General features: G+C 40.0%; 2 protein-coding genes across 2 annotated transcripts in view; both read right to left on the reverse strand.

Moving 5' to 3' along the window:
• Positions 1–411: 411 nt before the first annotated feature.
• LOC132156032 (B-cell lymphoma/leukemia 11A-like) lies at positions 412–11,312 on the reverse strand. The gene is made up of 3 exons (XM_059564846.1): positions 11,025–11,312; positions 8,311–8,643; positions 412–3,577 (listed from the first exon to the last, which is right to left on the reverse strand). Exons 1-3 carry the CDS (start codon positions 11,074–11,076, stop codon positions 2,043–2,045), a joined length of 1,920 nt encoding a protein of 639 aa, XP_059420829.1. The 5' UTR covers positions 11,077–11,312; the 3' UTR covers positions 412–2,042.
• Positions 11,313–12,266: 954 nt separating this feature from the next.
• The window catches only part of LOC132155515 (CLK4-associating serine/arginine rich protein-like), a 10,448-nt gene continuing 1,995 nt past the window's right edge, over positions 12,267–20,719 (reverse strand). The window contains exons 2-18 of the mRNA XM_059564305.1: positions 20,478–20,557; positions 20,281–20,365; positions 20,049–20,188; positions 19,806–19,902; positions 19,560–19,638; positions 19,400–19,473; positions 19,096–19,137; positions 18,000–18,182; positions 17,354–17,665; positions 17,092–17,268; positions 15,414–15,453; positions 14,385–14,445; positions 13,273–13,331; positions 13,120–13,166; positions 12,925–13,013; positions 12,694–12,718; positions 12,267–12,596 (exon numbers count right to left, since the gene is read on the reverse strand). Coding sequence (XP_059420288.1) covers positions 12,554–12,596; positions 12,694–12,718; positions 12,925–13,013; positions 13,120–13,166; positions 13,273–13,331; positions 14,385–14,445; positions 15,414–15,453; positions 17,092–17,268; positions 17,354–17,665; positions 18,000–18,182; positions 19,096–19,137; positions 19,400–19,473; positions 19,560–19,638; positions 19,806–19,902; positions 20,049–20,188; positions 20,281–20,365; positions 20,478–20,557 — 1,633 coding nt within the window. The 3' untranslated portion in view covers positions 12,267–12,553. The remainder of the gene's footprint in view (positions 12,597–12,693; positions 12,719–12,924; positions 13,014–13,119; positions 13,167–13,272; positions 13,332–14,384; positions 14,446–15,413; positions 15,454–17,091; positions 17,269–17,353; positions 17,666–17,999; positions 18,183–19,095; positions 19,138–19,399; positions 19,474–19,559; positions 19,639–19,805; positions 19,903–20,048; positions 20,189–20,280; positions 20,366–20,477; positions 20,558–20,719) is intronic.

Here is a 20,719-nt window from a genome sequence, read left to right on the forward strand (position 1 = left end):
TTGTCCCACTAGAAAAAGAAGAGAACTGTTAAGATGAATCCGTTCCCCCTCGGGTTCCTCAACATCCTCAGGTTCCTGCCAATTTCAGCCACAGCACTCCTTTTCAGGCTCTGTCTTCTCATCTCTCCAGATGTATAATCTCACTTTTTGGACACGTAATGTACCTGACAATCTCATCTATTCCATCAAACCCTGTTCTTTGAAGGCCAACCTGAATGACCCAGCAATTTAGTCAGATATGACTGTACTACTAACGGACTATGACTCAACGATAGCCGTTAGAGAAGAGTGGTTCATCTGTGCAAATACTTGTGAATTCGTGATGCGATCTGAGACATGTAGTGGCAGGTTCAACTTCACCGTTCGTGCAGTCACAATTTCTGGTTCTTACATACTCACGCACACACCCTCTGACTTTGCCTCTGTCTTTTTAATTACCATACAAATAGGCATAGAAAAACAAAATACACCGCAAAGTTGTGAGCTACACAGGGAATTCTAGGAGAAACCACATATAATACATGATATTTCAATCAACAGAATTATTATAATATACAGGAGGACAAAAGAGCTTTGTTTTCGCTGCTCCCTGAAAAAACGGACACAACTGGATGCCCATCTATTTTCACATTTGTTAATACAAAAAAAAAAAAAAATGCTTATTGCATTTTAATAAATTTCTACCATATTTGTTACCACACAAACATAAACTGTAACATAACAGTTCCCTGACAATCATAAAAAACTGTAACAAAGCAAACATTCCCTGTATAGATTCATCATATATCTAGTCTCTTAAGTCTTTTTAACACATACAGAAGTGCTCTCTCAAAGGGTCCACCATTCAACAAGGTCAGTGCTTTTGTTTCCTAGCCAGTCTTTCATCGGAAATGAGGCTTTTCATTCATACGACCACAAAACACAACCTGGAGAAACCACTGACAAAAAAAAAAAAAAAAAAAACTTTTCATAGCATTTCTATGTACTCTGCAGTAAAACAATATAGACTGTAAACAGACTAAACAGACTCACAAAATACGAGGAAAATAAATCTGTTGTGCAGTGGCTATATGAACAAATATGTGATACATTTTCTTGGAATGTGTTACAAAATGTCAGCACAAACTAAAATATATATTTACACACTGACATTCTCAATGGCAAACAAATTCTTTTTAACAGTAATAAATGACAGTGAACATGTATTGCCACAGACCCAATCAGTCCTGTTTAATATACAGTATCAAAAAACCCTGTCAGATAGTTGGGAAAACACAAGCTCAATTCTGACTTCTGTCATTTGTGCAGATCATACTATTAACCTAACCAGGGGTGTACAATCCTGCTTCTGGAGGGTCAAGCTCTTGTAGAGTTTAGCTCGACCTACTCAAACAAAACTGCTTGAAAGTTTTTAGTAAAGGTCCTGAAGACTTTGATTAGCTGTTTCAGGTGTGTGTTTGATTGATTGGAGTTGGAGCCGAACTCTGCAGGACATCGGCCCTCCAGCAACAGGACTGTACACCCCTGATGTAGACCATTCCCAATTTGGATTTTTATAAACTATGAACCTTTAAGGCTCTGCAGAAGAGTGCCACAACAGTGTAATCCGAAGGGGTCCACTTCATGATTGCATTGTAGAATTCATAATCGCATCGGCAGATCACCTGCAGGTTGTTCAGTCTTGTACGATTGGGGTCAAAAAAAGTTGACTTGCGACCGTCTCCATATACTCTGACAGTGCTCTACTAGTCGCAATTCTGGGTTCGAAGTGCCTTGACAATGACGGTTGGGCCAAAGAGTTCAGAAGTCTTCCAGTATTGCATGTAAGGATTTAACAGTAGGCACTTGCACAGATATGAAAATCTATCAAATTTCGAACAGTTTCAGCGTTGCAACCCTACAGCATTTCTAAGTACTGTGGTGAAATTGACAAAGGTCCTCGGTTTTTTGATAAGATGTACATACTGGGTTGCGGGCAAAAGATCATCAAGCTTGGTGGTTTAGGTCAAGATCAGAGTATCGTGTAGAGGTCATATGCTAGTTTATACTGCGGTTTGACCTAACACCACCGTGCTATCTGTTTCCTCAGAGGTAGGTGGCTCATCATCGCTGACCCTCATCTCAGGGTCATCCTCTTTGTGCTGCTCTGATAGGTCCGCATTTGATTCTGTGAGCATTGTGATGGGTGCTCCTGATTGTTCACGGACAGAGTCGTCCTCCATTGTGATATTGAGGCTGTTGTAATCAGCAAGCGGGCCTTGACTGTAGGCGCCGCCATTGGCATGAGAGAGTCCATGCACCTTCTTAAGGTGTTTCTCCAGTGTGGCATAGACAGTGAACGGGACGGAGCATAGGTGGCACTGAAAAGGGGCACGGGTCCCACGGGCGCCATGTGTTTTCATGTGACGCGTGAGTTTACTGCTTTGCGCACAGGCGTAGCTGCAGAGGCCACAGCGATAAGGTCTTTCACCCGTGTGGCTGCGCCGGTGGACCGTCAGGTTGCTGCTGTTGCGAAAACACTTTCCGCAGAACTCGCAAGCCTCTTCTTTTTTCTTCTTGCCCCCTCCGCTGGTGACCTGCCTCCTTTCATTCTCCCCCTGCCAGTCCTGGACCATCTCCACGGCCTCCACCTCTCCGTCCCATTCGCCTTGAGGGCGATCCTCCCGTTCTGGACGCTTTGGTGTGCAGTTGCCGCTGGCTATCCCACTCTCGCCACTTCCACCTGTATCTCCGCTCTCCAGAGAGCCCTCTGAGGGGCTGCCATAGGGAGATGGCTGCTGCGGTTCACCTTGACCCTCCTCATCTGCTTCTCTCGGATGCTGATAGTAGCGCAGCAGATTGCGATCCACAGCTCTGGATTGCGAAGATGTCAGGATGAGGATAGTACCTCCTGAAGGCTTCCCAGCCTCTGTACTTGTTCCATGACCACTGGAAATATCATTATCTCCTTGTCCAGAAAGTTTTCTGTCCTCATCTGCGGTGGCAGAGTTGGGATCAGTTTCCTGTCCAGCAGCAGGGCGGCGGTGACTCCTCATGTGTCGTGCCAGTTCGCCACTTTGGGAGAACGTGAGCTGGCACACACCACAGTGGTAGGGCCTATCGCAAGCATGTGTGCGGCGGTGGGCAGACAGGCTGCGCAGAGACTGAAAACCTTGGCCGCAAAGCTCGCAGGAGAAGGCTGCGTGGAGTGGCGGAGAACAATGGGGAAAAGGTGAAGCGGCCGGTGGAGACGGTGACGGAGAAGGTACTACTCCGCCGTGGTTGCAGCTAACCTCTGCCAGGCGCTGCAAACACATAGAGAAGTTTAGGCCCTGCAGGTCACGTGGTGCATGGCTGGAGCTGTGTGGAGGCTTGTGAAGTGGGGTAGATCGCCGAGATGATGGCTGGAACGCAGAAGCCAGTGTAGCACCAAGGTGACGTGGATCCATTATGCCTGCCGGTTTAGACGTCTGTGTGATGGCGTCATCCTCTACCTGGTAAATGTTGAGAGAATGTGAATTCTGAGCATGCTGGAGGAGAGTCCATGCACTGGAGAACACACACTGACACAACTGGCAGGTGAAAATGGAGGGCTCTTCTGTTTTGGAGAGGAAAAAAGAGAGAGAATTTATTTATTAGTCAACCTAAAAGCTACATTTACGTGCTAAAATTACTTAGAACACATAAACAGATGGCATTTTATAGATGGCAGTACATTCAGAAGATTCAAAATGCAGACAAACAAAGCCTTTCTCACACTATATCACCCTGTATATTTCTGACAAAATATGCTGAGTGGACCGGAAAGATGTCTATCACCATGACGACATGAAAATGAAACATCAAAAAGAAAAGTCTGCAGGCGAACTTGATCATTTACAGAAAGCGGAAAAAAACAGGTAAACCCCCAAATACATGTGAAAACAGGGTAGGTACAATGCAAGGTTATGATTAGAAAAGAATACTAACATGCTTCTTACAGCATATTACACAACTCACAATGCATAATACACCCAATACTAAAAACAAAATTAAACTGTAGCTGTTTGAAATATTTGTTGTTGCATTTAACATACTATGTTGTCACATGACCTCAATACAATGCATGTTCAATTCGGTGATATCTTTGACATTTATACACAAAATTTGATTTAAAATTAATATATAAATTAAACCATATACAGTAATCTCTATTTTCACCAGTCCAATAAAGTATTCAAGAAAGAGAAATCATGGTGAATATGACTTCCCGCCAAAAGTAGTAGAGTTACCAGAAAGTAGAACTTGCATTTTGTTTTGTTCTGAAAACGAAGCCAATTTTTTGGACCATTAAGATTTGTAATATTGTGACACTTTGTCTAACTGTCTAACTTTATGGTTATGAGAACTTGGGGAAAACCATCATTTTTTCTTGTTGTCAAAAAAAAATATCTTCATAATTTTTCCATGTATTTTTTTTCCCCTTCTCATTTTCAAATGAAATGTGACCTGGACGTGTTTTCATGCTAATCATCTAACGTTACATCTGCATCCTGCTAACTAGTCCTACTAGTATGCTACAGTCTACAAGTGACAAAAACTCATCATTCTGACCTACTGAATCACCTCACAACAACACGTTTTTGTCATTTGTCTAATTTCCCAGGCAATTTTTCTTTAGAAAAGCTGCATGTCACAAACCCCTGCAGGTGTCAGAGTAATAATGAGCTGGTAATAGTGTCGCTGTTGAGTCAGACCTGAGCAGAAAGTCTTGCATGATTAAAGGTGGGCTCACAGGAGAGCACGATGACTTGCGGAGCGAAAGATTGAGACGGAAGCAAATGAGCACGGATGGGCTCCTTTAGCAGCTCTAGTGATATTTTTAAACGTGGTTAGCTTTGTCTCTATTTCAGAGATCCGCTCGCCAATTAAGCTGCAAATTGCTAATTAGCAGAACAGGGCAAACGAAGGTTTTATGCAAATGAGTTCTGACTCAGCCTCCTTGATAAATGGGGCCTGTCTGCAAAGAGGATCCCAAAACTGTGAGGAAAATTCATTTCATTTTTTCCATTCTCTTACAAAGGGTTCAAAGCAGAGTGCTATAAGCCTCTTTACATCTCCTCAAGTCAAAATCCTTCTCCATTTTATTGGGAGGGAGCAAAGAAGAAGATTAAAAAGAGCCTCTCCTATTCTCTTCTCTTGTACTCTGTGCCTGGAGAAGAACTGGAGTCAAAAAGCAAGAAGCCGATCTCTGAGCCTTGGGGGCGGAGGTTAAAACGGGGACAAAAAGGGAAAGGAAGACGACAAGTGTTCAATTTAAAAACAAAAAGAAATAGCTGCACAGGTCATGAAAAACAACAGAAAAATCATCGCCCCTGTAACTGCACCTTGGCCCGCTCCAAACACCACCCCTTCTGCTCCCAAATCTCTCCCTCGGGTGGAGAGTGTGAGGAGGGTGGAGGGGGGCTTTTGTCTCAGGGTCTTGAAGTGAAACACAATACCCAACCTCTCTCGCTTTCATTCTTCCCCTCACTCTTTTTGTAAGGATTCCCATTTGGCCAAGGGTAGCAATTGCATATTAAGCAGAAGCAATAACCGCTAATTAAAAATGCAGATTGGCTGAGAGCGCTAACGAGCAGCAGGCAGAATCTTCTCTCTCTGGGGAACAGAAGGAGAGAGAGAGAGAGAGAGAGAGAGAGAGAGAGAGTGTAATCAAGAGACAGTTGAAATGAAGAGCTAAGGGAAGCTGGAGGAAATAAAAATAAGACAATTGATGCACACTGTCTACACTAATTCAGTAATCCATAACCACTGCACCGTGGTATCCAAAATCTCTCTCAGTCACCTTTACACCCACACATAAGCACACACTCATGCACTCCTGTCTCATGGGTTGTGGGCTAACTGAATTTTCATTGGATGAGTCAAAATGAAAGCGCAAATACAACATACACACAAAACACCCTCATCCACCCAAGCAGGACAAAAAGGTACACTTTTGGGGTTTTGCCTAAAATTGGGCTACTTTAAATCTTTACCACCTATAGATTTGTTTTAGTTTTTTAGGTTTTATTGGATGACTTACAGTTCTTTTAAATAACCAATTCATTTGTAATACTTTTTAAATTAATACAAGCTTGTTTAGATATTTGCTAAAGATTACTTTAAAAACTCAAATAATTTAATAACTATTAAAAGTATATATGAGTGTCCAGTATGGGTTAATATGCTAAAAGCTAAAAGTTTAATATCAAAAGATAAGTGATATGGTACCAATATAACAGATCTATATACATATAAAACAAGTAAACTACATATGGTAAAAATAGCATTGGCTATTTTTTTTCTATGGTTATGATGAACTTTGATTTTTTTAATGCTGCAACCTACATCATACGTTATTACTATACCTACAAATGAAATATGTAAATGCTAAATTGTTAAAATAGTTAGGGACTTCTTGCTGCTTTTGGGGTGGCATTGGCAACCATTTTAAAGACTGTGATCATTATATTTTTATTAATACTTTTTTTTAGCAAGGATGCATTAAATGATCAATACTGATGGTAAAGATTTCTACATTGGTACAATATTTCTATTTCAAATAAATGCTGTTCATCAACCATTTTTAACACTGATAATAACATGAAATACAACAGACCTGGCAACCCTGACCTGTCCGTTAAAACAAGTCATCATTCACATACTAATAACACATACTCATTTTGAACTGTCTATCAAGCACAACGTTTACTCTTCAGGCAGTTCCTTATCAGACCCCATCTCTCGTTCTCATTCTCCTGTCATTGAAGCCTCAAAATCTTTGCGTCAATAATAACCCAAAGACTGTTGACAGTGAGGAAGTAACACATTAGCATATTTTGCACTTCTAAACCCTGACACCTTTATCAGCAACATACACCTTCACACACACACACAAAAACAAAACACAAAAGTGACTGAACCCCAGAGAAGCAAGAAATGTGGACTGACGGAAGCAGAGCACGAAGAGGAAGGAAGCACAAACATGTGTACGTACAGGAGGGAGTGACCTGAAAGCAAATAGATGTCTTGATAACGATCAATCATAATCATTTGCTTGCCTCTATAAACTCTCTGTATTTATAAACTAATAAATGTTTGCTTTGCTCATGCTGTAGGGTGAAAGCATCCTGCCCATATGAGGAAGCAGTTCAGGTCATGCTTCAATAACATCAGGGTGAGAAACACCAGCACCTGCACAGGCCGACGATTCCCTTCAGGGCCAACTACTGAAAAACACTGAAGTAGCTTTGACACACACACCAACATCCTGTTCAAAAGTCAAAAGAATTCAAGGTTTCACCACAGTTCTTCTACATTCTTAAAAATAAAGCCATCTTTGCTTCCACAAAGAACCTTCAACATCGATGGAAACTCATTTTCTAAAAAGGTTTTTTCGATTACTAATATGTTAAATTATTAAAACCTGCATTTGACCGTTTGGCTGGAAGTGACAGTTTACACTTAATTTTTATTTCACACATCTATCGTTTTGCTTCAGAAGACATTGATTCATTAACTGGATTCGTATTCGTATTAGTAACGTTGACTTTAGCGTTCATCTACACTTGCATTACATAGACTCACAGAGATGGATTAGTTCTCTAAAAATCATTGTGTTCATCTGAAGATTGAAAATCATATAGACCTGTGACCGCATGAGGATGCGTAAACAAACTGTTACAATATATTCAATGAAAGGTTATTTTGGGAACCCAAAATAGTTCTTCTATGAAGTCTTTGCAAAAACCCTTTATTTTTAAGACGCTGCGGTGCTTCCACAGGCAACAGATTCATACCTCAAGGTCAACAACAGGGAAAAACATCACATTTCAAGACTATTTTGAATAGCGCCATAAGAGGACGGGAACGAAGCAATTCACAAAGGACTCTGGGAATAACACCATGTCAGCACCTGCTCTGACTGACTGCTGGAATAATGAGGGCTTTAAGGAAAGTGTGTGTGTGCAAGAGCTCTGGGAGTTGTGCAGTTTGGTGACCTGACTGTGCCGTGTTTACCTGGCCACTTCACCTGAGAGACAGAGCTAAGGAGATGCTCAGGTGCCTTTCCACCATCCCCCAGGGCGCATGTATAAGTGTACGTTTGCTCGTGTGTGTAGCAGAACTACCTATCTCTTCCACACAATTAGGCCCAGCATCTCTAACTCTTGAACTCACCAAGCCCTCAGCACCACAGCAACGACAGCCTAATGTGCCGGACTGGGGACAAAGTCATTAAATGAGGGGACAGTTAAAAAAAAAAAAAAAAAACAATAAAAAAAAAAACAATAATTAGCACCTAAAACTCACCAGCTCGGTTGGCCTCCACCCTCACACCTGGCTCTTCCTTCCATCTCTCGTCCGTCATACGCCGGAGCTCCACGTAACCCGCCTCCACCTGCGTTCCTTGGCCGAATCGCAGCGTCCGATTGGCCGGAGAGGGAGGGGTGTGGACCTGAGGCCTGGGTCTAGCTGTGCCGCACCCACCCTGTTTGTGCTGGATGAAGGTGAGGATGTGGGCCAATGGAAAGGCTTGACCACACTGGCCACATGTCAACAGGTCACCGCCTCCATCATCAGTCTGAGGCACCTGCTCTGGAGATGGCGAAGAGTCGGCGGGGATAACTGTGGGATCCGGAGCGTCTGTGAGTGGAACAACACAAAAAAAAAGCTTCAAAAACACTCTTTGTTCAGAGACTCCCTTGTAACTCTTATAATGACCCAAGTGAGTGGCTTTGCAATAGCCTTGTTTCTCTTCTAAATGTGCTACTTTCAGTTCTCTGCATTCATCGGCGTACTGCTAAACTGTCATCATCAGCACGGCTCTGTCTGGTCAGCAGATACTGACCACTTCCTGTGTCTCTGCCACCGAGGTCTGCTTTGCACAGGAAGCAGCGCGATGCAGCTCCGACCCGCTTGAGCAATTCGCCCATTAGTGCATGCTGATGTATCAGGCACATTGCACTGTAGTCGTCCTACCACACTCACAAGTCTGCTGATCTAAACAAGGTGTCTTTCACACCACTCATAACCGCTGTGGTGAATGAGCGATTTCAGTATGTAAATCAAGCCAGGCCAAAGCTGAGCCAAACAGGATTTTGCAAACAAGACTTGAATTAAAAATGTGTCGGTGTCTAAACTGGAAGTCACTTTAATATGATGTACTTTAGTGAATGCAATGCTATTTTTACATTGCAAGGTGGCAAAAGAAGCTGCATATATTCTGCAAAAAGTGCATTTAAACAGAATAATGCTGCAAAAAATACATAAAAAATCTCTTTTTATCAAATTAATCTTTTAAAATGAATTCATGGACATAGAAACATTAAAATATAGCTACTCTCCAATAATCAAGACACTCTCCAATAATAAAGACAATGATGCAATGTTGCTGCATTTCATTCATACTGTAATAAATCAGCATCATGGCCACTTGAGGTGGATCAATTCTGCATATTGTACTGCATCTTTCATTTTTAGTTTACTACTCCGACCACCTTTAACTTGGCTGTATAGAGACTTCGAGTTCAGAGAGGAACTTGCCCTTTGGCCTGGGTGCCGCTGTGATCATGGACTCCAGGGCACACACACACACATTACAGCCTGGACTGGATCCACCTGCCCGGGCTAGGCTGTCCATGCCGATGCAGGTACAGACAGTCCCGGGGAAGGGAGGATTTCACCAGTGGTTACTCAAAAATGTCACCTTTCCTGTTTCAGCAGCTCTGGTTGTTTGTGCCGACACGCAAAAGGCGCGGCTGCTCTTCACACACACACACACACACACACAAGTAACTGGAAGTCCGACTGATTTAAGTGAATCGGTTCTTTCGAGCGTTTAGCGGTTATCAAGGACCACGTGATAACGTGAAAACATCTCGCTGTGGGAAATCCATTAATAGGCACACGTTGCGGTTTATTACTGTTTTGTATTAATGTGGATGTTAACTGTGATTTAATGTGTCTCAGTTCAACCGTAGCCATGATTTAGCTAATAAAAACAAAGTCAGTTAGAAAGTGAATGTAATTTGTATTTTTGTATTATAAACAATACTAAAAGTAACCTGCATCTCAAATTAACATTTTTTAGTAGCCTATATGTTTAAAAAAATTAAATACGCTAATCCAACCGTTTCGTATAAGTGTTGATAAATAGCTACAATCACATTTCAATAAGTTATTTTTAAATATTTCCGCTATTCGGATTTTAAAGTAGCTTACTTTTCTGTGAAATCCTTCACTCAACCGATGCATTGAACAAATCCAACTCAAAGAACATTGATTCGGACAATAACACACACACACATTAAACTAGACTCAAATCTTGTGGTCAGGTGAGGCACGCACAGCTGCCCACAGTTAGAGAAGATAAAACAAACAACAAAAAGATCCTGTCATCATCAAAACAATATTTCACAGCAATATGTATACGCACACGCTTTAAGATGACTGTGTTTATCAATCAAATATTTATATCAATAAACAAAATTATATTCAGACGAAGCGCACTTGTCAACGGGTAAATAACGTGTGCAGTAGGCTACCGTGAGAAAACGTGTGTAAATAAAATGAAACCTAATAGAAAAATTAAGAAGTTGACGTTAAGGTATGAAGGTGACGACACAAAACAGAGATATTGTGAAGATGCAATAAGGAAGTGCGATGTTATTGCTCCAACTCGGTCTGAGAAACCTAACCGTAAAATTTCTTAAACAGCCTGTAAATGTAAATCTGACACAGAATGGCTACTGATAAGACACTGAACGCTAATGGGAAACACGAACAGATAAAAACTTGAGGGTAGGTTATTATTTCAACTCCAATGTCAAGTTCGGTACACGCACTGGAGAGAGCCTCAAACCACGTGAAAAGTGATTAACGTTACGTTACATTGTTTACGCGTTATCGCTTACTGATCACTCATAACGTCACTCTCATTCCCACATGATCCATATTCGGTTCTCCATAAATATATTGCGTTTTAGCGTTTAAAAGTGGATAAAGTTTTCTTAAATCCAGTTTACCTTGCATTGCGCTCAGGTGTTGCGGTCTGCTACCGAGTTTACGTCTGGACATAGTGAGAGAAGCTCCTCTGAAACTACACCAGAACTAAGAGGACACTATAAACCTCATAAAACGGCAGTGATGCGTGACGTGACTGTCGTTCAGTGCCGTGCCCGTCAAGTGTTCAAGTTCACACTGTCTGCTGGCCTTACAGGAGGAGGAGGGCACGAACAACGCCTCCAGCCCTTCAGCCCGCCCATCATCATCCTCCTCATCCTCATCAGCCCTCTGTCTTATCATAGCTGACCTCGTTAAACAACTCCGCTTAGGTAACCGCATCAGCAGGAGCGCTTTAAATGATCCAAACTCTTTCTATTCCTTATCTATCTGTCGTATAGGAGAATTATGTAAATAGTCGCTTAGATGGCGCGCAGCTGCTGCTCTGACACCAATAAAATGTGCTGGTTAAGGATGTGGGTAAAGAGGAAGTGGCTTTATCGAGGTCGACTGAGACAGGTGTTCGTTTTGCTGTCCGGCTTCTTTCGAAACCCCAAGTAACTGTCGCTTCACTTTCAGACACTTGCTTCTCTTTTGTGGATAGTGCAGGCAGATGCAACCACGCGAGGACTGTTCAAATGTGTCTTAGTGTATAAAGTGGTCAAATGCCCATTCAAAATAATTTTTGAGTCAAAACGCATTCTTCTAATGGTGAAGCGCGCCATCTGGCGGTTACAGAAGGCAACGGTTGTTTTCTACGTACGAGTAAAAAACACTGGAGACAGGTTATTTTTCATTATCGATTACCTTTTTATTTCAATGTCAAAATCTGTGATCACTGATGATTGTTTCTACTACAATAAAAACTACCAGATATTTACAGTGCCGAGTGAAAAAGATTATGGCACTGAATCTACATTTTCTGCAAAAGAAATTCCACATCACTCTTTGAGGCATTATAGACAATGAGGTAAAATGGGTAAAATGCGTTTAAAGACGGATAACCTCAAAACAAGTCTTTTGTGAACCTTGGTCATCTTGATTTCCTTCCATAGAACACAAATGAGACATTAGACCGAATGAAGTGGTTCATTAAAGTCGGTCATATGTGCTTAGAACAACATGAGGGTGAGTAAATGACAGAATTAAGAGGTTTTTTTGGGGGGGGGAGGGGAGAGTTGAAGTCTCTCTTTAATGGGGACACAAGGGAAAGAATAAGGTTCATCCTAATCTTATGTCATAAAATTAAACCGATCGACTCAAAATAATCTGCAAAGTTTATTAGAATCCTAGCAGCTCAGAGCATTTGTGGCAACCCTGCGGTGTAATATCAAGAATGGCAGATGAAACGTGTTTTCAGAGCATGGTGTTAATTTTAGAAATGACTTTGTTTCCACTGCATCCTTTAGAAGATGTAGAAGTGAGTGAAATGAATCTTATTGATATTGTTTCCCCCCAAAAAACTATGTAAACTCTTGCCATCATGGTCACCATTCACTTCTAAAACATCTGTTTGACGTCTTGTGGCCTGACAGTTTTATCGGCAGATGCTTCAGTACCGGTAATGAGGACTCCGTGATCTTGAGCGTGATCTCCTGTTGAGGAAGACAGAAATGATTGAAATGAGCCTCAACAACAGTACGTTTAGATGTAATGGACAAGTGTGCCTGATCCAGACTGGTTTCAGCATACCTTCTGGATGAGCTGTAGTCTCGACCTGTGGGGTGTTCAACATTTATGATTAGAATCTTCTTCATGAGTTAGATTTTGCATATGTCTTAATTGTTACCAGCCTGTATATCTATAGAATCCTTCACTCTCAAGAATAAAGCACAATTCAATCCACAGAACGAGTCTTTCATAATGTGGATAACAACAGGACTATCTCTATACGAAGAGGGGATTCTTTGGTGGGAGTCTCACCTTGTTTGGCATTGGGGGAGGGCGAGAGACTCTGACGTCCATACTGCCTCTCCCATTCATCTTTCTCTTTTTCGCGCTGTTCCCTCTCCCTACAAGACCAAACAATGACCAAACTGTATCCTCTTCTTTACAAACTGAGAGGACAGTTCCCACAACATGAATGCGCTGCACATGTATATACATGCTCGGACTCACTTCATGCGTATTTTCCTTGCCATTGCACGAAGAACTCCTTCTCGTTCCTGCGATGGGAGGGGAAAAAAAATATCTAGAGCGTTAAAAGTTCATAACTACCTGGAATCACCCCACCCAATCACCCACACACCAACTGTACACCCACACTTGTACCTGTCGCTTGTGCTCTTGTTGCTGGATCTTGGCTTGTGCTGCCTTCTTATCCGCCTTGGCTGATGAAGGTGAAAGCAGAAGGTGAGGCAGGGTCAACAGGCTTTTATATTTTACTTGTCTTTCCCATAAAATAGACAGCTATGTAAAGTTATCTACATTAATGATGTAAACCGAGGTCAGTAAAAATAAAGAAATTAATATTTTCATGACCAAAAGTGACATTAAAGGCTTTTATAATACTACATAAGATTCCTATTCTGTTCATCAAAGAATCATGTGAAATAAGTAGTTTACACAAAAATATTAAGATGCACATAAGTTTCTTGAGCAACAAATCAACATATTAAAATGATTTCTGAAGGTTCAAGTGACACTTAAGACCATTTACTGAAGCTATTACTGCAGGCTGCTGAAAATTCAGCTTTGCTACGACAGGAATAAATTACATATTTTTTACTGTTTGACTGTATTTTTGGTCAAATAAAAACAGGATAAGCCTTTAACTTAATATATGATCATTGACTCTATGCATGTACATGTAAATGTGCTGGGCTCACATTCGCCAGGAACAGAGATAAAACAGTTTAGAGAGATAAAAGATCAAACAAACAAAAAAACTAGTCAAATTAATGATTTAAAATAACAGTTTTATATTGTAGTGTGTTTTAAACTGTAATTTATTACTGTGATGGAAAAGCTGAGCAGCCACAAGATCCTTTAAAAATCATACTGATTTGGTGCTCAAGAAACAATCAATGCTGAAAATAAAAAATATTTTTTATTATATAAGCCGTAATGCATTTTGTGCAAGTGACAGTAAACAAAAAAAATTAAGTGTTAATTACTTTCCAAAAAAATGTTTTTATTTTGAGACTTGCTAAAGATTACATTTATCAGTGTTCTAAAATAATGTGTTATCAAAAACTTTGAGCAGCAGTTGATGCCAAAAATAAGAACTGACAGAAATGAGCATGCACAATTAAATATCCAATTTTGACTGATAAAAAAAATAGATATATATCACCAATTGTTATGGTACTGATATACTATGAATGCCTAGCATAAATATGGAATAAGATGATTATTCTTGGATGCCTGAAATAGTAACTCACATTGCTTGTTTAGAGCCTTCTGCATTCGGAGTTTGAGCTTCTCTTGTGGCGTCATTTTGGGCTGCAATGTACACAAAGACTTTAGAACAAGTAGGACAGAAAAGTTTTTGCAAAGAATAGCAGCTGACAACAAGGAATCTATTTTACTAGGTTAAACTTGTGTCATGTCATGCAGAAGGATGAGTGTGTTTTAAACTACATACAGTTTATTTATATGCTGCATGCTGAACAGCAGCACATGCTCCTGTTTCAAAGAAATGCCTGTGATGTTTCCATTATAGATGCATTTTAGGTATATGACAAAGTGCAGAGTGTGAACAGACAAAAGAGGGCAGCCATTTAGAACAGAACAGCGCTATGTCCACTTCTTCTCACAAGGTCAGGTACATCAATTCGATGGAACAGTTACAAAATGGGAGCTACTGTAGCCATTTCAGAAGGGGCTGCCTTGAAGCTGTTCAACCTTTACACACAAGGACAATCTGTATTGACTTACGCAGGTGTGTTTGTGTGAATGAAGTTGCTCTGCCTGTCTTGACAAGCCCAGTGCAGAAGCAACACCTGAGCTGTTTAACTGTTGAGCAAACCTGCTAAGAAACTTTATTCCTTTGAAGTTTTCCTTTCATCAGTTCACGTTCATTCACAGGTGTCCATCAACAACCCATCATTCAGACAATACTTAGATAAATAAGAAGTGCATGTATCATTTCCTTAAATAGAAAACAAATCTACAGCAGTTCCAAAGAAGAGCACACAGAAATATCTGGCTCCTTTAGAGATAGAGTTGGTCACTGCCTGCCTCATTCTTACAAAAAAAAAAAAAAGAAAAAAAGGTGGCCAGGTGATCACCAAGTGTACAGCTAATAAAAAAACTAACCAAAAACCCATCTAAAATGAGAACAAAGGTTCTCTGAAGAGCCAAGAGATGGGCAGGAGCCCCAGCTTGATTGTTAACTGCTTCAGCCTGTCAGGGGTGAGGGAGGCGGAGTCTTTAGCAACAAATTAGAGATGCATCAAATTCTTACTGACTTTGGCAGCTCCAGTCTCTTTACCATCCGGATTTTCAGGCCTAGGGAAGAAGAAAAAAATGATATAGAATTTTTGGTCAGTTGTCACTTTTTAGGCATGTGACAAATATTAATAATAATAAGAAGAAATAATATTGAACATAATATTGATAATTTACAGAAGTAAACTGGAAAACTAATACTTTTTAACCCTATACACGCTACTGCATCATGGTTTATCTGTGACCTGTGTAGCGTCTCCCGCTGGTTTCTGTCCCAGCATCGACGAGATCAAAACTAAGGATAGGTATTTTTCAAAAATACTCTATTCGAATATTTGGACTCATGAAAAAACAAATATTTGAATATTCATTTATTTATTACGAGAATTATAATTTTTTTTATAATCAAGTGTTTGGCTTTTCTGAACAAGCTTATGATTAGGCATCATAAACAACAATGTTCTACAACAACATTACCATATCTCAAGGTTTTCATTTAGGAAAAATGTTTGTAATTAATAAAAAATAAATAAATAAAATATATATAAAGAACAAAAGCATTCAAGCTCAAGCCGGGGAAACTGAAAAAAAGCAGACTATGCCAATTACAGTACAACAATAATATCCACATGATAGCTGCCTCCTCAGTCTGCTAACAATAGGAACAGACATTCCACAGACACAAAGTTTCTTACAGCGCTTTGTGCTTTCTGTTCTTAAAATACTCTCCTTTGAGAAAACGTAAAGGAAGCATGTGTCTCAGGATCATTTCTCTATCAGATGCTCTCCTTGTCTCACTCGGGCTTTACCTGCAGTCGTGAATGCAGTGATGGACAGCTGCATTTCCTCACTCGACTGGTGTTTGGATTTCATGTGATTTCTCATTATGGTGGTGCCATTATAATAACTCAGTTTATAATAAATTCTAATAAAAGAAATTATAATTATAATAAAATCAGTTTCACTGATTTATTTGGTCAAAAGTAATTCTATTTTGTAAGTTTATTTTGGTCAGAGTAATTCCAAACTCGTCTGCGAGACAGACGACCTCATTCTGTGATCAAACACAAATCAATTTGTTAACATGCTCCACAGCGCCACCCAGTGCACTTAATTATGATTAACTTCTAGTTTGCATGTTTAGGATTTATAATGGATTCCCTGCATTAACAGCCAGCAAAGCAACACATAGTAAAATTCGAATAGTGTTTTAATTTTAGATTGAATATTCAAATGTTTGTGCACAACCGTAATCAAAACCTTGTTGAAAAACATGTTGGACAACATCTAATACATGCCATATATCATATGATAGTTCATACAATTTTAGCAAGTAAGAGGCCTTTTAATATAATTCTATAAGCATCTTCCTTTAGCTCGTGGCTTTGCTTGAACTTTTAACGTCTGCATGAGTTTAATGAAGTAAATATAAATAATATAATTTTTGCAATTTGATTATAGGCCATATCCCATTCTCAAAACCAATGCAAAAACAGCAAACTGGCGAATAACAGTTGCATTTACTTGCCAATGCCAATTTTGACTCCCATTTGGCAACGAATAGCAGGAATTTCTTTTTCTCAAATTTATGGAATATACATGGGTCTTATTTCTCTGGGCGGAAAATCCCATCCCTGACTTTTTTATGTAAAGTATGCAAAGTCTATCTATAGTCCTTACTGGTTTGTTGCAACTTACTTTCTCAGTTTGTCTGCAGAAGCAGGTGTAAGTGTAGCAGAATGGGAGGAGGGGGAAAGGCTGCGGCTCACTGCAGGTGAGTGGGAGGGGCTTTGTCTGATGCTCCCACCCCTCCTGTATGCTGTGCTGTGACTCCGCCGCTGGTAATGATCACCTGAACGAGAACGCGAGCGAGACCTAATGGAGAGAGTGTTTCATTCAATCAATTTCAAAAAATAAAACTCTTAACAAGGGTTTGAAATTCTTTAGCAAGCTCTCTTGCCTGGTTCGTCTGTGGCCTGTGTAGCGCCTCCCCCTGTCCCGGTCTCTGTCTCTTTCAAGGTTTCTGTCTCTACCACGATCTGTGGAACGAGACCTAGTCCTGTCGTATCGTCTCCTCGAGCCAACTCCTCCACTGCGTTGCCGTGAACGGGAGTCAGACCGCCGGCGAGAGCGAGATCTGGAGTAACGGCTGTCCCGGTCCCTGCCCCCACGAGAATGACGACTCCGGCGGGAACGTGAGGATGAGCGTGAGGACCGGTGTGAAGAGGAGCGGGAGGAAAAGGACGAGTGACTGGAGGAAGAACGTCTTCGGCTAAAAGAAATACACAATGTGCTATGTCATCACGAGCAACCTACAAAAATGTATTAAAGTGACAAGACAAGCCAAGCCGCAGAGCTTCCAGCTGTCAAAATTTGAATTATTCCACACCGGTTTTATCTCAGAATCAAAAATAATCAACATACTAAATGGGCAACTCATGGTTGGTCTCCCATCTATTTTAAAGGATCACCAATCATTTTGAAGCTCAACCTGTGACCGTTCTCTTAGCACACTGGCTACATGCTATCACAGCTGAACAAGGTTATGAATAAATGAAGAAAAAAGCCACTAAGGAGCCAGAAAGTAGAAAGGGGAAGTTACCGACCGGGAGCCTCTGCTATGACCTGCGGTGTTGGAGGAGGTGTGGCTTGACGCCGCTGCAGGTGGGGCTTGTGTGGCTGAGGCTCCCTCATCATCACTGCCCCCAAAGCTGGTGATGAAAGTGATCTTATCATTGCCTGGAGTTCGAGAACGAGAGCGTGACTCTGAACTTGAGTCTGACTCTGGCCTGGGAAAAAAAGGTGGGAAAATAAGAGTGGTAAGAAACATTTTTATTACATGATGTACACTACTATTAAAAAGTCTGGGGCCATTACTCCAATCTTCAGTGTCACATGATCCTTCAGCAATCATTCTAATACGCTAATTTGGTGCTCCATAAATATTTCTTATTATTATCAATGATGAAAACAGCTGTGCTGCTTAATATTTTCATGGAAACCACTTTTAGGATGAATAGAAAAAATGCATTTATTTGAAAGCGAAAATTTTAGTAGCATTATAAATGTAATTTAGTGTCACTTTATCAATTTATGAATACATTTTACCAGGTAGTGTATTCAGTTGTTGATGCATAATATATTTGTTATCCGTCCCATACTGATAATTAATTTTTAGTCAAAGTGTGTTGTGCCTGTTCATTTATCCTATTTTGACATTTAGATTACCTTTGCGATCATCTAACATTCAAAACTAATAATTAAAAACACTAATAACAGTTAAATATTTTATTTGACTTTTTAATACTGGTCATTTAATGATTAATATCAGCAACATGAAAATCAGTTTAAAGATATTGGTTAGAATGATCTAAATATTGGGCAATCTCTCTTTTTGTAGGATAAATATCTATATTCAAAACATAAAAGATAAGTTTTTAATGGATTTGTGCTTTTTATTTAACTTCTTTTGGACTGATGCATGCAACACACGCTGAGTGGCATTAAGCAGCTTGAAAGATCAAAGACAATTTTTAATATAACTGTGGATTCGTCTGAAAGAAGAAAGCCATATACACCTAGGATGACTTGGGGGCGAGTAATTTATGGGCTAATTTTAATTTTTTGGGTGAACTAACCCTGTAATATGACAATTTATAAATTCAAAACTAATGTGCCAAGTATCAATCCATTAACACTTACCCTTTGTAGGGGTCGTATGTAGGACTGTCTCTTCTGGCATAGCTGTTTTTGAAATGTACATAAATTTAAATTTCAGTTTATTTTCAATTCGGTTGATCAATTTCAACAACGTGTTTAACTGGTGTACATTATAACATTTGCACACACACACACACACACACACACACATATATATATATATATATATACACACACAAAAAACGTAAAAATTTTACATGTCAGTTAATTATTGGGTACACAATAATTGACACAAACACTATTGCTTATCTGTGGAAATGTGTAGCTATATTTTATGGGCTGTTACCTGGGTGGGCTGATCTGCCTGCCTTTCATATACTTCTCTCTAAACTCTCTTCGCTGTCTGCGAGACCGCCGGCCCTGATGGAAACAGAACAACATTACTATTACAAATACTAATAATCAAGTGCATACATGGGAGGAAGTTCAAAAGATTCTGCCCATACAGAGTACATGGCCTTCTCTGCCTCCAGTGCTTTTGCATGCTTAATGGCCTCCACTTCCTCCTTGTCCTTCCTCAACATCCTAACATAAAGAAAAACTGCATTTTATCTACACTTCGTGTTTGTCGAAAAAGTACAAGATCATTACATTGCATTCATTCAGATATCTTCTCCAAATATGCTCAAGTGGTGAATTTCCTCTGATAAGTTTGCATTTCATTTATTTAGTTAGAGAATCAGCGAACAAACCATACAAAATCCCCTTCCGCCATGCCATAAGTGGTTCCCATCTTGTTAATCTCCGTCACCTGCTCTGGGTTCAGTTCATCTACATCCACCTCAACATCTACAAATTGGGAAAGCATTCACACACATATTGTTAGGGGGGTTACTTTCTATATTAAATTAAATGACATATCTATAGTGTTTCTACGTTTTAAAATGAAGTATCCTAACAGGAAGTGTGCACTGTGCAGTGTATGAAAAACACACCAATGTCAGGGATGACTTCGTCTTCCTCTGACTCGCTGTTTTCTGAGTCATCCTCATTTCCCTTCTCCATCTGTTCTTCTGGTTCAGTCACTGTTGTGTCCTCATATGTATAACCGATCTGAGCTTTCTTCTCAGAGAGTCTAACAGTGGAAAAAAAATATATGATGTGATCCTTCTAACAGAATGTACTAATAGCCACATTTGTTTTAAGTACTGATGCACAAGTTCATACTTTTTCTTCTCATCCTCATTTGGTTTCTGTAGGCCACCGTAGAGTTCATCCACATAAATCTGGTACAGACACTGTTCCTCTGAGACTACAATGGGACAAGAACATTTTTTTGTGGATTCTTTCAAGTTTATCAGTAACATTATAAGGATCACAACTGTTAAAGTAAAAAAGGCCGATTTAAATCAAAAGAAACTCACTGTTCGCAAAGTCATTCTGCACCAGACCTCTATAGCGCTCGTAATTGCACTTCCTCTCTTCAGATTCCTGCTCTGGGGTGCTGTGACAGAAACAATTAAAGTATATTTTTTATAGCGCTTTTTACGATATAAATCAATGAAGTTAATCAAAAAATTACACAAAACAGAAACCAGTTCAGCATAATTTTATCAAAACCTCTTTAACCCCTGGTAGGTCTTCAGTTGTTTTAGACTGAATTTTT

Source organism: Carassius carassius, chromosome 13 (genome assembly GCF_963082965.1).
Source record: "Carassius carassius chromosome 13, fCarCar2.1, whole genome shotgun sequence".
NCBI classification, from domain to species: domain Eukaryota; kingdom Metazoa; phylum Chordata; class Actinopteri; order Cypriniformes; family Cyprinidae; genus Carassius; species Carassius carassius.

Excerpts from the sequence above, each read along its gene's own strand:
- LOC132156032 (XM_059564846.1), bottom strand. The coding sequence starts at position 11,076 with ATGTCCAGACGTAAACTCGGTAGCAGACCGCAACACCTGAGCGCAATG. Across the intron at positions 8,644-11,024 it reads ACACCTGAGCGCAATGCAAG|ACGCTCCGGATCCCACAGTT; the intron begins GTAAACTGGATT and ends TTCCACTCACAG. Across the intron at positions 3,578-8,310 it reads GGTGGAGGCCAACCGAGCTG|AAGAGCCCTCCATTTTCACC; the intron begins GTGAGTTTTAGG and ends TCTCCAAAACAG.